This window comes from Myotis daubentonii, chromosome 7, assembly GCF_963259705.1.
Source record: "Myotis daubentonii chromosome 7, mMyoDau2.1, whole genome shotgun sequence".
NCBI lineage: Eukaryota > Metazoa > Chordata > Mammalia > Chiroptera > Vespertilionidae > Myotis > Myotis daubentonii.
Genome location: NC_081846.1, coordinates 55,797,599 through 55,813,007, shown reverse-complemented (window position 1 = coordinate 55,813,007; position 15,409 = coordinate 55,797,599). Strand labels below are relative to the sequence as shown.

The following is a 15,409-nucleotide window of genomic DNA, read 5'->3' as shown; positions in this document are numbered from 1 at the left end:
CACTTTTGCTGAGATGAAATGTGGGGAGCTAATGGTTAATGTCTCTGGTCCCTGTACACAGATTAAATAACCCCAAAGAGGGGCATGAGAAGGTTTTTATAATTCTTTGGGAGAAAATAAATTTCAAGTACACACTGAATCTAAAATAATTTTCAACTCACTTTCAAACCAACCTACTGAGCTCAAGGAAGGTCATCTAACACTCTGACACACTTTTAATCTACTTAAAAAAATTGACAGGAAAAAGAAAATTTCAGATGTTTTTTATTCAAAGGTTCTCAAAAGAAATAAAACAGAAAAAGCTAACAATCTGATCAAATGTACAGTTCAAAAATGTCTTTTGGCGTTTAACAACAAGTCCTAGGAAAGAAAACTACAGAGTTATCTTGAACCGGACAAATAAGTTACCACTGGCAAGTTTGTGGCACTAGTAAAACAAAATAAAAAATTAACTCTCTTGATCATATAGATATCTCTATGAAAATCTTTTTTTTTCAATCTGTACAAAAGGTCTTTCTTCATAAATTAATTTTTTTTTATAATTTAATGGCTGTCTACTATGTGATGTTTAACTGACTTTTTTTTTTTTTATGTACAGAGGTTATGTTTCCGAAATCTTACCCAGACGAGTATGGCACTTAGTTCAGACATTTCTAGCAGCAGATTTGCCCTCCCCTCTAACTGAACTATCAAATTTCTGTCTTAACTAATGCAAAAATATCAAGTAGTGAGAGACCCGGGTTTATAAATGTACTAGGTACACGGAGGGCACTGCGTTCAGTCTGGACTTTCACAAAGCAGTAATATTCCAGGGAGCATAGAACCAATAATACCACAACTTTAAAAAAGGAAACAAAAACAAAAACAAAAACACATTTCTCTTATGACTACGTAATTTTCAATAGAATCTACACTTCTCAGAGCAGCAAGGACTTTTGAAACTATGAAATGTCACTGACATCTAGAATCAAATACAAGCATAAAATTTAAGAACTAAAAAATACTTGAAAGAAATAACTGCTTAGCCCTAGCTCCTGAGCTAGGAGGATTTGGTCTGTGGAAACAGGGAGGGCCAGCAACCTGTCCCAGCATAAAAGAAAATAGACTCTGAGGTAGATAACTGATCACACACAGTTGACCAGACAAGTACACAGTTTTGGAAGACAACTTAATTTACCGTTGCTTTTCAAACGTATGCAATTATCTTAATAAAAGAGCTTTAATAACAGTGAATCATCTTGTATGTACTAAAGTAGAAATAACTGTGTATTTATGAATCAGGAATTTCATAGTTTCAAAATTGGTTTTTCTTTACACTTAACACTTGTAGTGACGATGTAAAGTGTGGCACTGCTTGGATCCAAATCTTCCTTCATGCTTTTTTTGTTTGTGTGTGTCCATACATCAATTAAAATTATAAAACCTAAATGCAAAGGTACAAAAAAGGCACATTCTCCTAACCGCAAACTGGTCCGGCAAAAATAAAGAGCACAGAAGATGTGATGCTGAGACAAGTTGGAGCTACTGGTTACTGGCTCTTCGGTCTTTGGTGAAGTTACCTTTAAAAGTGCCAAGTAATTTTTATTTCTCAAATTTACGTAATAGAGAGAGGAGAGAGAGAGAGAGAGAGCTAGTAGCCAATCGTTTTGCTTCTATCCATATCTCAGCTCATGTTTGAAGATAAATCCTTACTTTTAGCTTTTGCCATTTAGTTGCAATACCAACATCTTTCTATTTGCCAGATCTCAGGCCTAATTCGCATTCTAAAGCACTATCATTAGTATAAAGGAAGGACAAAACATTCGGGGACTCCCCTCCCCCACCCCCCACCCCCAGTCCCAACACTACCTACACTAAATCTAGAACATCAAGTTAGGTTTTTGTTTTTTTTTTTCCTGAAAAAAGGCAAAAAAGACTTTACATTGCATCATACAGCAGATATCCTAAATCAGTCAAACTATCAGAGGAAACTGTTGGCATACAGCCATACAAACAATTTACCCTATTAAAAGTTCCCCAGTCAGAAAATGTGTTTCACACAAATCGTTTTTCCCTTCTTGCATTTCACTACCTTACACATTATGTGAAAAATCATTAAAAACACCTACTACATATTTAAAAAAGCCAAAATTTCAGCAACTTTTATTGACTACCTTTTAAAAGCCCTATGCTGCTGTTTTACAAGGCATAATAGACCAGCTCATTTGGTCAAAGCATTCTACATCATTAGTTTGAACTAACTTTTACTGAAACAGCTACAGCATCAAAAGAGTTAAGGCAAATTGGAATTCATAGAAAAGGATAAGACACTTCACACTACATTGAAAGAAAAACGGAAAGCGAAGAAAAGAGACACAGACGGCAACACTGAATTACAGCAACACTCGCACTGCAAGCACAGAACACCGTGGGTGAAGTCGGACTAGTGAAACGTCAGAAAGCCCATTTCATACAGCGGGAAAAAACACAAATTAAACACAAAATGAACAAAACCACAAAAATCCGGTCATGCACTTGGATAAGTCTTCATGGTCTTTGTGCATACCCAGAAAATTGAAGTTTTCTTTTTCTTTTTTTTCCATTTTTTCTTTTCTTTATTTTTTTCTTTTTCTTTTTCTTTTTTTTTTTTTTTTTTTGCATTGTAACATTTGATAAAAATCTTTTTGGTTTTTTTTTTTTTTGTATTTTTTTTTTTTACTAAAATAAACCTGTTCAGGGGAACAGCTACTAGATGAATTTAAGGGTTTTATGCACCTTATAGAACTTATAGCAAAAATAGTTTTAGTTGATTTCATTATAAATAACGTTTTCAAGAACCTGTGCAAAACTGTCAATAATTTCCTAAAGCACAATTGATCAGAAAAATCCATGATTGTTCAGCCTTCACACCCTTCTTCATGTAAGAACACCCTTCTGTACATCTGGAAGAGAAAAATAAAAGACAAAGGCTTTTGTACATTTGATAGAACACATCACAGAGCTTTGTAATCTCTTTTTGGTTTTAAAGATAAAGGTGTTTAGAAAAGGCTGTGCTCATCCCTGGCAGTAGGCCAATAAATGCAAACTCCGGAACTGAGGGTCACTTTCTACGCTTCGAGTCCAACTTTGAAATCTGGGACCTGCAACATACTTTCGCCAGAACAAGAAACCCAAGTTCTGTCCAGTTATTTTACTGCCAGCTGCATGGTAAAGTAAAAAGGTTTGAGATTTGTGGTCCAAGTGAGAACTGGTAATGCAACTTCTCAATCTCCTAAGTCAAGATACTGCTAACCTTGCAATGCTAGATTATGCAAACTCTTGTGCTACATATCCTTGAGCTTGTGAACATTAAAGTAAAATCAATGTAAAATAAATGTGCTGTAGGACAAATTTGATGCCTGTTGTTTTCTAATGTTACACATTTTTGGGGAGAGTTAAGAAGGGAGAGAGTAAATATATATTCGACTTCAACATAAGTGCCTTTTGGAAAGAATACTTAATTGCAAATCCACAAAAATCACTGCTTTGAACATTTTGATAACATTGGATTCCTTAGCCATGATCATAGCAGTGTGAGGAAATCTCAGTTATCCTAAGTACCATCCACTTTGATAAAAGAACCATTAGATTTTTCTCTTGACCTGAGCCCTACAGTGATGGAGACCTCTCCCTCATACCTCACAGTTACTTATTGGGTTGAAAGGTATATGGAGAATGGTCATTAGACGTCTCTACAGCCACCTGCTGCTGACCACTCGCCTCCTACAACAAAGCAGAACAGATGAGACATGTGAGCAATGAGATCCAAACGCTGCTGCCCAGGTCTGACTGAGTCCAGCATCTTCAAAACAAGCACTCTTTAAAGTGATTTTTTTTTTTAAAAAAAGTGATTTTCTTAAGGTCATGTAGAACTTTCAAGGTGAATTATTTCCCCTAAGAAGTTCAAATACCTGGTGCACCCAAAGAGCCTCCCACCCCACATTTATGAGTTGTCTTTTCACACCAAGCTACAACTTATCAAACAAATCTCTTATCCCTTGGGGCCAGATGTGACTTGAAATTCAGTGTTTTCAGGTTTTAGGATCTGAAATATGGTATGCATAAGCAGCATGTCACTGAATATACACAGTGGGGTCCAGGGCTGTACCTCACAGTCAACCACATTAACAGGTCTGCACTGGGAGACATAACTATGCACAGTAAGTGGAGAAAAGATCTGTGTCTTGCATCAGTTTGGGTTGGGTATTGCTGCAGGTCAAGTTATTTGCTAAAGTAGTTACAAAGAGAATTTTTTGTTTTAATGCTTTTTGTGCATTTCAGAATTGCAGATAAAAGATTTTGGGTTTTGGGTTTTTGTAACTACGATTGTCAATAATTGCACAAATTTAAATTGACCAGCTGCAAACAAAACAACAATCATCCCCCTCACTCCCTCCATCCCCCATATTCAGCCACAGTCCTAGGGGCTGCTTCTGGAATTAGAACCTATGGGATCTGCTTGGAAGGTGGACTTGATTGAGTTGATGAATTTCCTTGGAAGTTTAAGGGTACTTTGCTAGAAAACGCTATTTTTGTCCAAGCTTAATTAAAATCTTAATTTAAATGTCAGACTTATTTCATGTCAATATTGTATTATTTAGCTATACAAACAGCCTTTATGAAAACAGGTATGGTTTGTTCCTCATCCCTCTAAAACATCTCAATTATAACTGATTTTGCAATTATTATGATTGATATACTAGTAATCTTTGGTACTAGGATTATTGACTCAGCTTTACTTTAATGTGCCTGTAAGCACCATTTTATAGGAGACAAGATAGAGCCTTGAAAGGGAAATGAAATGTGTTACAAGCTTAGAAAATGTTCTTGGGAGTCTTAGAGGTGTGGCCTGGATGTCACTACACTAATTTGTATGCAGAGAATGACGATTCATAGTTAAAAATAACTCTAGGTATATACTCTCTCTAAACTGAAATCTTTATGCAAATGTGTGACTTGATCAATTTTCCTTTGAATTTCATCTAATTTACCCATTTCTAAAACTATTCATTGCCAGAATGGTCTGTACCAACCTCAACAGGAACTGCCGTCGTCTGCACGTGTGTGTACTGTGGCAAATAGGCTCCTTGCATAGCTGATGTTGCAGGCATGTACTGAAAAGAAGAGTATGGTCAAGATGGGCCAGGACAAGCCATGCAAAATTCTGAACACTTGGGGAATTTTGAGGTGGGATGACCAGTATTTGGAAGTCTCAAAGAAGAAATGTAAATGGGCTCAAAATTTAATTAATATACTAACATCACTATATCATATGAAAGGCAAAGCGAATGCTTTCTACTTTTTGAATTTGTCAAAGTAAAAATCCCACCTTTCTTGGAATTTCCTAACAAAGCAGCACATGGGTGAAGATCATTAAGGTTTTTTATCCTCAATGAACATCATTAATGTGCTATTTTAAAAGCTCTCTTCTCAAAGGGCCTCATTATTTCCCAGAAGTCCCCTGAGCTAGTATCCAGAACTGTCTCACTAAGTGGAGACCAAGGGGTAAATGACTTACTAGATCTTTAACAGGTCACTGCAGAATACGAAGTGGACCCTTGCTGACAGGCATCCGTTTCCAAAGGCAGGAGACCTTTCTAGCCAACCTCATTGGAGGTAAGTGGCCCGTGTAAGCCTCCACAAGAAGCCGCTGCTAGCTTTGAGTGTAAGTGGGTAAAACACCCCAATACCCTTTGTTCTTTTAAGCCACCATAGATATGGTCTGACTTAAAAGCTCTTGGTTGTTTTATCCAAACACTGCCTATATCAACCCTGGAAGTTAACTGGGTGTGATATCAGCTCAACTTCAGTGCCCAATTAAGTCTCCTGGACTCTGGGGAAATAATTCAGCAAAGAGATCATGATTCGATGTCCCGAAATTCCATAAAAAAAATAAGTGAGGAGAAATCCCTTGTCTTTGCCACCATGTATCACCTTCATCTTTTGACTCAGGAGACCAGGTCTGCCAGAATGAATGAACAGGACTGATTATTGGGGCTGGGTAAAGTCAAGTATGGGTGCTACATTCTGGTAAAGAAGAGATACTCAGGGGACCAACTTTTAGTTCATCAATTAATCAAGAAATATCTGAGTATTTACTATGAGGAAGGCAATGTGTATGTGTGGAGAGGAGGTGTCAGGAGGTCAGACATATCGTTGACATCACAGAGCATGTGACTGAGAGGGAAGACACAGGCTGCATCAATTTACACTCTTCTCTTTGCTGAGACAGATGATATTAATTTGCCACCTACTGTTCCGGTGTTGCCTAGTGACAGATGACTCATCTGCTGGGCCAGAGGGTTGATCATAGATGCGGGCTGTAGTGACATGGTGTGCTCCATTGAGGGAGTTAACACGGCACCCTGGGAAGTTGGAGACAAGAGCCATGTAAGATACATGTTAAGACAAGAGGGAGGGAGTTACAATTCTGTTATCACTTTTTTCAAAGGAAATGCCTGTTTGTTGAGGAATGTGAAACAAAAATAACCTCCCCTCAAATTTGAAAATGGCATAAATTACCTCCTTAAACTCTTCTAGAGTGTATTTTCCTGAGACTTTTTAAGGAGCACTCACTTTATGGAAATCCCTGTATTAACCACCTCTCCCTTTACCTTCACTTAACTGTGAAGCAAAGCTAGTCCAGCAGGAGGAGCTGTAACAGAAAATTCAAACTATTTTTGGCTGGCTGGGTTACAAAAGGCTTAATTATTTTTTTAAAATACATGGCAGTTGATGGTTTATGTGGCCACAAAATAATATGCTATATTGAATATTATAAATACCGTGTTTTATTTAAAAAAATTCTATAAAGAAAGTCATTGGATTCAAGATCAAGATCAAGATCACATTCTTCATTCACTCAGTGTTTCCCAGCACTTTCAACGACAATTTGGGGCCAGGACAGGGAAACTGATTCAAATATAATGAATAAGCCAATTTCAGATTATTTGACTTCATATTTTAAAATTCTGATCATTAAAAGTAAAATATAATTTAAAAAAAAACAGAGAGGAGAGGTGGGAAAATCACCAGTCACCCACTCTCTCTCCCCCACATCACTGTGAGCACCGTCAGGCTCCCACGGCTGCCCAGATTCTAAACTTGGCATGTTTTTACAGAATTGCAATGAAGGTACATAAAAAATTACATACCCTGGGTTTCTGCTTTTCACTTAACATTTCATTATAAATATTTACCTAAACTACTGCATAACTGTCATTATCATAATTTTCAAAGATTACATGATACACTGATTGCATAAACCAAAATTTAATTAATTCTATTTTTGAATTTTTACATTTTCTGTAATTTATCCTAAATAATATTCTTATGGATTATATAATTCCTCTCACTTTTGCAATCATCCAATGGCCTGAGAATACAATTATTCTAACACTACAAAATTAATGTTAAGGTTTTGCCATCACTATACTGGACATATCCCCTAAATACAGTTATTTATTGATATTAGATGCACAACTGTGGGCCAAGATCGATGTGCAGGCACTTTAATTCTGGCTGCAGGCAGTCCAGATCTGGTGGGAAAGGAAATGAATTCTCAGACAGGAACCTTCTGTACACTACGGTCTCCTTAAAGATGTTCAACTGAGCTATGTGCAGCTTTGGCTCTAAAAGTTGCCAAGAAATATAGATGTGTCAGAAATAGTTTGTTGTTAATACATTTCATAAAAAAAATTATGAACCAGGAGGGTCACGGTTCAATTCCTGGTCAGGGCACATGCCCTGGGTTGCAGGCTTGACCCCCAGTGTGGGGCGTGCAGGAGGCAGCCGATCAATAATATTCTCTTGTTATTGATGTTTTTCTCTCTCTCTTCCTCTCTGACTTCAATAAAAATATATTTATTTTTTTTTCTTTTTAAAGGTTTAATGTGCATCCTCAGAGTGAGTGTACATAGAAATGACTCAGAAGCCCAGAATATGCTGAAGGAGTTTCCTGCTCATTTTTTCCATTCATCTGTAGGAACTATTATACCAGGAAACCCCCAAATGAAAAGAGAGTTCATTTCCAGCATTTTATAATAGGACAGCACAAAGGACCAGGGACATGGACTGCCATGAGCATTTGTGTATGTGGGGGTGTAAATGTGCATGCATGAGTTGGCATGTATGTATGTGGATGCATGTGTGCATATAGAAACATGTGTGTATGTAGACACAATAGCACAGAGCTTTTCTCCTGTGTTATTAACTGACCAAGTTTTATTTCCTTCTTCAGAGTCATCTCAGCAACTTTCTATTCAGAACTGATCCCTGGATTGCTGTTTCCTACACATGATCTTACATTACATAGTGTCCTCTCTAGGTGTTAGGAGAGAAATTCCTGTCTCATCTTAAGGCCAAGAAGACTGTGCTCTTCCCAACCAACTGATCTGTTATTATCTTATGAGTACTGTGAGCTGTACTGCTTATCAAGATTCCATTTTGTGCCTGGCTGGTGTGGCTCAAGGGTTGAGCATTAACCCATGAACCAGGAGATCATGGCTCAAATCCCGGTCAGGGCACATGTCTGGGTTGCTGGCTTGATCCCCAGTAGGAAGCCTACAGGAGGCAGCCAATCAATGATTCTCTCTCATCGATGTTTCTATTCCTTTCTCACTCTCCCTTCTTCTCTCTGAAATCAATAAAAACATATTTTTAAAAAATATTCCTATTTTGTGTTAGTTATTAGAAAGCTTAGAGCCAAAGGTGTGGCCTTCTCATGGCAAGCATGTAGGTCTGAATTGGGCATTCTTAGCCTTTTTTGTGTGTGATTTTGTTCTCCACCTTTATTTTTCCAACGTTAAAAAAGACATTTCCCTCTTTTAAAAAATTTTTTATTACATTTTTTTATTTTATTCATTTTTAGAGAAAGAGGAAAGGAGAAAGAGAGAGAGAGATAAACATCGATGTGAAAGCAGAACATCAATCTGGCTGGCTCTTGCACGTGACCCAGCCAGGGACTGAACCCATAACTCAGGCATGTACCCTGACTGGGAATTGAACCTGTGACTTTTCAGTGCATGGGATGACGCCCAATCAACTGTGCCATACTGGCTATGGCTATTTTTTTCCAACTTTTTAAACCCATGTTTTAATTCAACAACCTAGATTTTATGTATTTTTGAAAAACACATTAAAATATACTAATAAAGTGAAGGATAACTTACTCAACTAAAATAAATATATTGTATACATAAATGCAACAAATGATCATGTCACTAAAGAAATCCCATTTATTTACCAAAGAAGGTGTTACTACTTTTGTATTTATAGTTTCTGTGGAGAGGCTAAGAAACTCCAATAAAAATCTCTAGATTAATTTTGACACTGTATATTTGCAATTAAATAGAATGTTAAAAATGAGGGTTTCATTGCAAGTGCTGCTAAAAATTAGCAATTAAAAAAACCCTTACAATTTAAACAATTTAAAAAGTAAAAAACTCAATTTAATGATCTCCTACAGAACTGGTAGGAGGAAGAAAATGGTACCCGTTCTCCAATATGATATATTCTAAGTTCTGACAGACTGCAAATTTAACTTATTGTTAACTACCAACTTGTTTTAAGACAAAGGTGATGAGAGTTTTATAAGAAGCTTATACATTCACATATTACATGCTTAAAATTTCCCAGAGAATGGTTTTAACATGTACATGGTTTACTTTCAAAGCACAAAGACATTATGATGACAACTTACAGGGTGCTGTAGGATATATGGTTGAGGTTGCATCCAAGAAGGACTTTGCACCTGGAAAAGGGAGGATTTTGAAAGAAACATTGATTTCCATTGGAATGCTACCTATTTCTCTAGAACTCTTTTAATCATGTTAAAATCGACAGAAGGAAATTAAGGAAACAATACTATCAATGATTAAAAAGATTATTAAGGCAGTTAGAGTTCTTGGCAAACTGGTCACTCTGAATAGGATGAAATGATTATTTAAAACAAAATTCCTTTACTGAGGTGTGTGAGTATCAGGCACCAAAAAGAAAAAAAGGTGATAAGACATGGGCCCCACCCTCAAGAAATTTACTGTCTCAAGCAAGGGAGATAAACAAGTAAAGAACTCCAATCAATAGTGAAAAGTGCTATCATCAAAGTATGAACTAGATGCTTCAGGAATACAGATGAATGAGAATTAATTCCAGCACATCTTATTAGAAACTAACCCATAAAGTATGTGCTTATTCAAAAAGAATAATCAAATTCAATCCCTCTTGGATCCCCGGACATTTGTTAGGTTTTAGAAATCTTGTTTGGTGGTCAACAATTTCTAGCTAGTGTGGAAAATAAAAATCTGAAATTCAGATTTAGAAAATGAAGCTTCAGAAACTAGATCTTGACATCGACAGTCACTAGGGCATCCACACAGCAGACCCTCTTGGATTGAGAAATAAGATGTGAGAGTCGGGTTTCGTGGCAGAAAAGAAAGCAGTCTGCCGTTTGAGAGAGAAAAACAAAAAACAAAAACAAAAGCAAAAACAGTCCATTTCTTGATGCCCAGAGCTTTCCTGAGACTATGTAGTTTTTAGAATACGTTTCAGTCTGTAATTCTTAACAACAAAACCCTCCTGTGTCTTATCCCCTGCTGTTAACTTCAGAGGTTCTATAGAGAGGATACGAGGGGAGAGTCATGGGGGAAGAACGTATTAGGAATTACCTTGATAGCAGAGCCCCGATACTTGTTTTCTCTGGTTTCCTTTGCCACCTAAGGCAGATCAAAGTTAAGTGCTTCTGCCTTGTTAACATTTCAGTTATCTGGACTGCAGCCTTTCCCCGTCGGGGTATTGGTGGTTTCTTGCGGATGCCAATTTCTCAAATCCAATTGTATAAGCATATGGTGGTTTAGTGGAGAAAGGCCCACTCCAACACGGGTACAAGGCCTTCACTGAATAAATCACGGGGAGGCGAGCAGCTCCAAAGAGACCCCAATTTGGGACAGATGCTCCCATTTTTTAAATATGCTTCAGTGGTCTTGATAATCTAATATAGCATTATGGGGTTAGGGAGCTATGACATCTAACCCAATTTTCTTTTTCAAGCAGCAAATCAGCTGTTGTCAATGACTAGTCCTCATTTTCCCCCTAACTATAAAATGGGAATAATAATCTATGTTCTATGATTTTTCTTTTCTTTTTACCATTGATTCTTTACATTGTTTAGGTCATGGAGCCCACTAAAAAACTGGTGAAAGATACAGATCTCTTCTCCCCCCCCCCCCCCCCGCCTCCTCCTCCCCCAACTAACTGCACACACACAAGCAACATTTTGCAAACAATTTAAGGGAATCACAGAAAGACCACTTAAAGCTCATCTGCTGACCCTACTAGGCCCCTGAATGGATGGGTTAAGAATCAGTCTTTGAGGTTATGGCACTGAGTGTAAGGCAAATGAAAAAAATTCCACACGTATCTTAGGAAAACACAGAATGCCTAAGGAAAAAAAAAATCAGGCCTTTAAAATGAAATGTTTCTAGTTAGGCCTATCAAATTTATTACAAACACTAGCCTTCCTGATTTCTTAATTCTATGAAACAGTTCTGTGGGCAAAATGTTCAATGCTTTTATAGAAAAGAGGTGGTAGGGAGATGCATTAAGAATTATATCTACAGCAGTACACATTCAAATTAATATGCACAATCTTTCATTCGCCTGAGAATAAGCTTACTTGTGCCTATTTTTAGTAATATCCATAAATGGCAGAGGGCTCCAAGTTCAGATAGTTAAGAGAAGACTACCTTTCAATATCGGAAGTGTTAATTAGGGAATTGTTAATTAGGGAAAATGCACTAGAGCAGATCTGAGTTTTACACAGGCAAAGAAAACACAGAAATCTTAAATTCAAAATAATTAGAGAGGCATTAAATGAGTGAATATTTTGTCCAGCAAATTGAAACACCAGCGTAAGTAACATAACAACCCGGAGAGATAAAAGAAAAAATAAGAGACAATTCAGGGAAAGGAGGAGGAAAGAACCTGAAAGCTGAGGGAGGCTGTGAATGCGATTTTAAAATTTCAGTTTTAGTGCATTTGATCACTACTCTTTGTTATTCAAAGCTACTTTTATGTTTTTAAACAAAACCACCTTTATGATATTGCTTATGCTGACCAATCCATTATTTTTTTCAAAAAGTATAATGAATATATTCTCACCAGCCAGCTAATCCTGCATATTAATAATGACGATAATCATTGCTAACATTTATTGATTGCTAATGATATGCCAGGATAATGTGCCAAACTCTATACATAGTCTCATCTAGTTCTTATGACAAGACTATGAGACAGAAACTATTATTATCCCCATTTTAAAGATGAGGAAACTGAGGCTTACAGAAGCAAAATAAACAGTTATTAGATACTACAACCCCCTAACCCCAGAAATCAGGACTACAACATCTCATTCCATTGTTTTAAAAACAAGAATACACAAGAGTTTAGTTTAGTCATACAGGATCTCAACAGTCAACAAAAGAGAGCTATATTCCTACATGTCTGTAATAGAATTCCATTATAATGTTCCTGTCTGGGCCATTGCGGCAACCCTATTAGAGGCATTCTGCTAAAGAGAAATTGTATGTACACACTGGGTGCTCGAAGAACAGAAGCTAAGCCTGAAATAAAACCAAATCAGTATTATAATAAGGTGCTTAATGAGATCTTGGTTCTAAGTTGGGAATTTATTTAATATATAAGCCTTCTCACAAAAATAATGTAAACAGGGAGTGACCTCCTTTTTTTTTTTGCCTAAAATTTCACTGTATTACTCATTTAATGTTACCTAATAGAGACACATCTTTATTTATTAGCAGTTTACTTGCTATTTTGTTAGCTCCTGCTGACGAAGGAACAAAGGCAAGTGTGCACACCTATTCTATATTTCGCCTGAAGGCAATTCTCTTCAAGCTTTCATTTCTGGGACATGTGGTGTCCAACAGCAGGGCTCATTGTGGAGGAAGTACTGGGGTTCATCCCGATTCTAAAATGCTAAGATTTCCAGGACTGACAACTGGAAACCATTTTCGCATTTTACATTCTCTTAGACATAAAAAGTAAATCACTCTGTCAAGTAAAAAGCAGCTTATTCTAAATTGGTATCCAAGCTACATAACATTTGACTTAAATTGCATTATAAATGTTCAAAATATGAAGACACAAAAACGTAGCAAGTTCCTGTATTCTTGATGAATCCTAATGGTACAAACCTGGTAGGCAGATACAGGAGATGCAAGATAGGGTGCAATAGAAGTTTGAGTGATCATTCGATTTGTGGCAATACTGTATGGTGAAGGGTAAAATCTAGAACAAACACAAAAGCCTTTATTCAGTAATCCTTTAAACAGAGTATTTCACAGAACAAACGTCTGATATTTTCCACCTTTACATTTTCCCTCAAGCTATTATGTATTTATCTTAATGACATACCCGTTCTGTATAGCAGCTGTGGTTGGGTCGTAAGTAAGTGTCATTCCAGCCTATGGGAATGAAAAGAAAGAAAAACATCTGCAAAGGCACAATTAAAAAATGCCATTTCTTAGAGTCAGGACAACATAAAACAGTGATGGTTTAATAGCATTTGATAAAAGTAGGAGTTTCTGTTAGACAAACAGTTATAAACTCAACGTGAGAGTTAAAGCTCCAGATCTGCACTGTCCCACATAGTAACCAATAGTCACTCATATTTAAAATTAAATAAAAAATTGAGTCCCTCCAGCATCCAAGCTACATTTCAAGTATTCAAATAGCCACACATGGCTAGTGGTTATCGTTGGTTGTATTCCAGAACATTTCTACTGGATGGCATTTCCCTAGACATTCTTGAACCAGTATGTTACTTAAAAAAACACAAAACAATTCATTGAAAATAAACATGGAGAAAGGAAGGTCCAACATTTTAATTAAGGAATTGAGCTTTCTTTTTTGTTAAATAAAGAACATTATTCAAAAGAATTAGGAAAAAAAAATCCCTCAATGACAAATATACTATTTATTTTAATAATGTTATTTAGAATGACTTCTGAATAGTTATAAATGTAAATCTCTCTCAGAATCCATGGCATTTGAAGTGCTCTTTTACTTGATGTGTAGTAAACATAGCTGTTTCTACCATCTATCTGTCCATGTGGAGAATCGTCCCTCTTAGCACCATTTCCACTGGGAAAGTTTTAATTCGACATCATGCAGATTATGGCACCTATTTCAGGAGTGTGGTGGCCAAGTTCAGATGATGCTTGTGTAACTAGTCACAGACTCTCACAATCATACACCCACACTAAAGTTTCAGGAAAGAACTTACAAGTCTCACCTCTCCTTCTCTATGCCATGGTCTTCCATTGGGGATGTATTTGTTGGGGTTCTGTCTCTTCTTCTGTCCTCCATCCGCAAACTTACACAATAAAGGTTCTGTTGGAGCTGAATACACAGGGAAAACCATTATGAAATCAAACTTATGTGTGTATACACATGACAATGTGACTGAATTGCTTCTTTAACAGCAGCAGTGTGAGTGCTGTAAGGGAATTAATAGAACACTTTAAGGCAAAAGTTTGCTCAGACCCTTATAAGATTATCCACTGGTGAAAAATATATTAATTATTATTTTCAAACCAGAGTGTAATGAGAACGCTTAAACAGCAATGCTGAGGACGCATAAGAATTATTTGATTCACTTCTGCCATTTCTTTAAGTGTAGATACACATTTTAAAAGTTTGGGCCCTCTCCAATTCCACCTCTATAAACCTCCAAATGTAAACACGGTTATGTCATCCTCTCCTCCCCACCTTAAAGGCTCCCATAATTCCTCAGAGAGGCCTTCACTTCCCCAGAAGAAACACGTTCCCCTTCTGACCCCTCACATGTATTTTTATTCATCCTGTTTATAACGACTGGCGAGTGTGTTGATTTGTTTGGTGTCTATTTCCCCTCGAGAGTGTAAGCTCCACAGGGGCAGTGACATCTGTTCTGTTCATCGCTGTATCCCCAGAGCCCAAGGGTCTGGCATGTTATGGGTGCTTATTACATCTTGGTTCAGTTAATGAATTTGTTTGGTTTTGGGATACAGCATTGAAGACAGCTGTTGGGAGAAAGCCAAAAACCCGTGAACACCCTATGTCAAGGTTTTTCTGTGTCTGTAATCATCCCAGTCAGTGTTGCTTTACTCTATGTTCACATCATAAGATGACCCAAAGAACAACTCAAGAACACAGGAAAGCAAAGGATGCAGGGATACATACACATGAGCTAAAAAGACAGGAGAGAGAGAGAGAAGGAGAGAGAAGGGGCGACGGCAGAGCTGGCCACCGTGACTTTTCTCTGCCTTTCTAGAATGGAAGCAACAGTGTATTCCTGAAAATGGTGTATGTTTCTGTGTGTTTCTCGTTAAGGTAA

At 37.1% G+C, this 15,409-nt stretch overlaps 1 protein-coding gene across 10 annotated transcripts in view; it reads right to left on the bottom strand.

Annotated features, from left to right (window-relative positions):
• Positions 1–246: 246 nt before the first annotated feature.
• The window catches only part of RBMS1 (RNA binding motif single stranded interacting protein 1), a 227,662-nt gene continuing 212,499 nt past the window's right edge, over positions 247–15,409 (bottom strand). For 4 of the 10 annotated variants that reach the window (XM_059704286.1, XM_059704287.1, XM_059704290.1 and 1 more), the window contains exons 7-15: positions 14,318–14,433; positions 13,447–13,496; positions 13,227–13,320; positions 10,683–10,730; positions 9,719–9,769; positions 6,273–6,383; positions 5,052–5,132; positions 3,657–3,741; positions 247–2,921 (exon numbers count right to left, since the gene is read on the bottom strand). In XM_059704286.1, coding sequence (XP_059560269.1) covers positions 3,664–3,741; positions 5,052–5,132; positions 6,273–6,383; positions 9,719–9,769; positions 10,683–10,730; positions 13,227–13,320; positions 13,447–13,496; positions 14,318–14,433 — 629 coding nt within the window. In that variant the 3' untranslated portion in view covers positions 247–2,921; positions 3,657–3,663. The remainder of the gene's footprint in view (positions 2,922–3,656; positions 3,742–5,051; positions 5,133–6,272; positions 6,384–9,718; positions 9,770–10,682; positions 10,731–13,226; positions 13,321–13,446; positions 13,497–14,317; positions 14,434–15,409) is intronic. The other 6 variants (XM_059704289.1, XM_059704291.1, XM_059704292.1 and 3 more) reach the window with 6 other exon arrangements.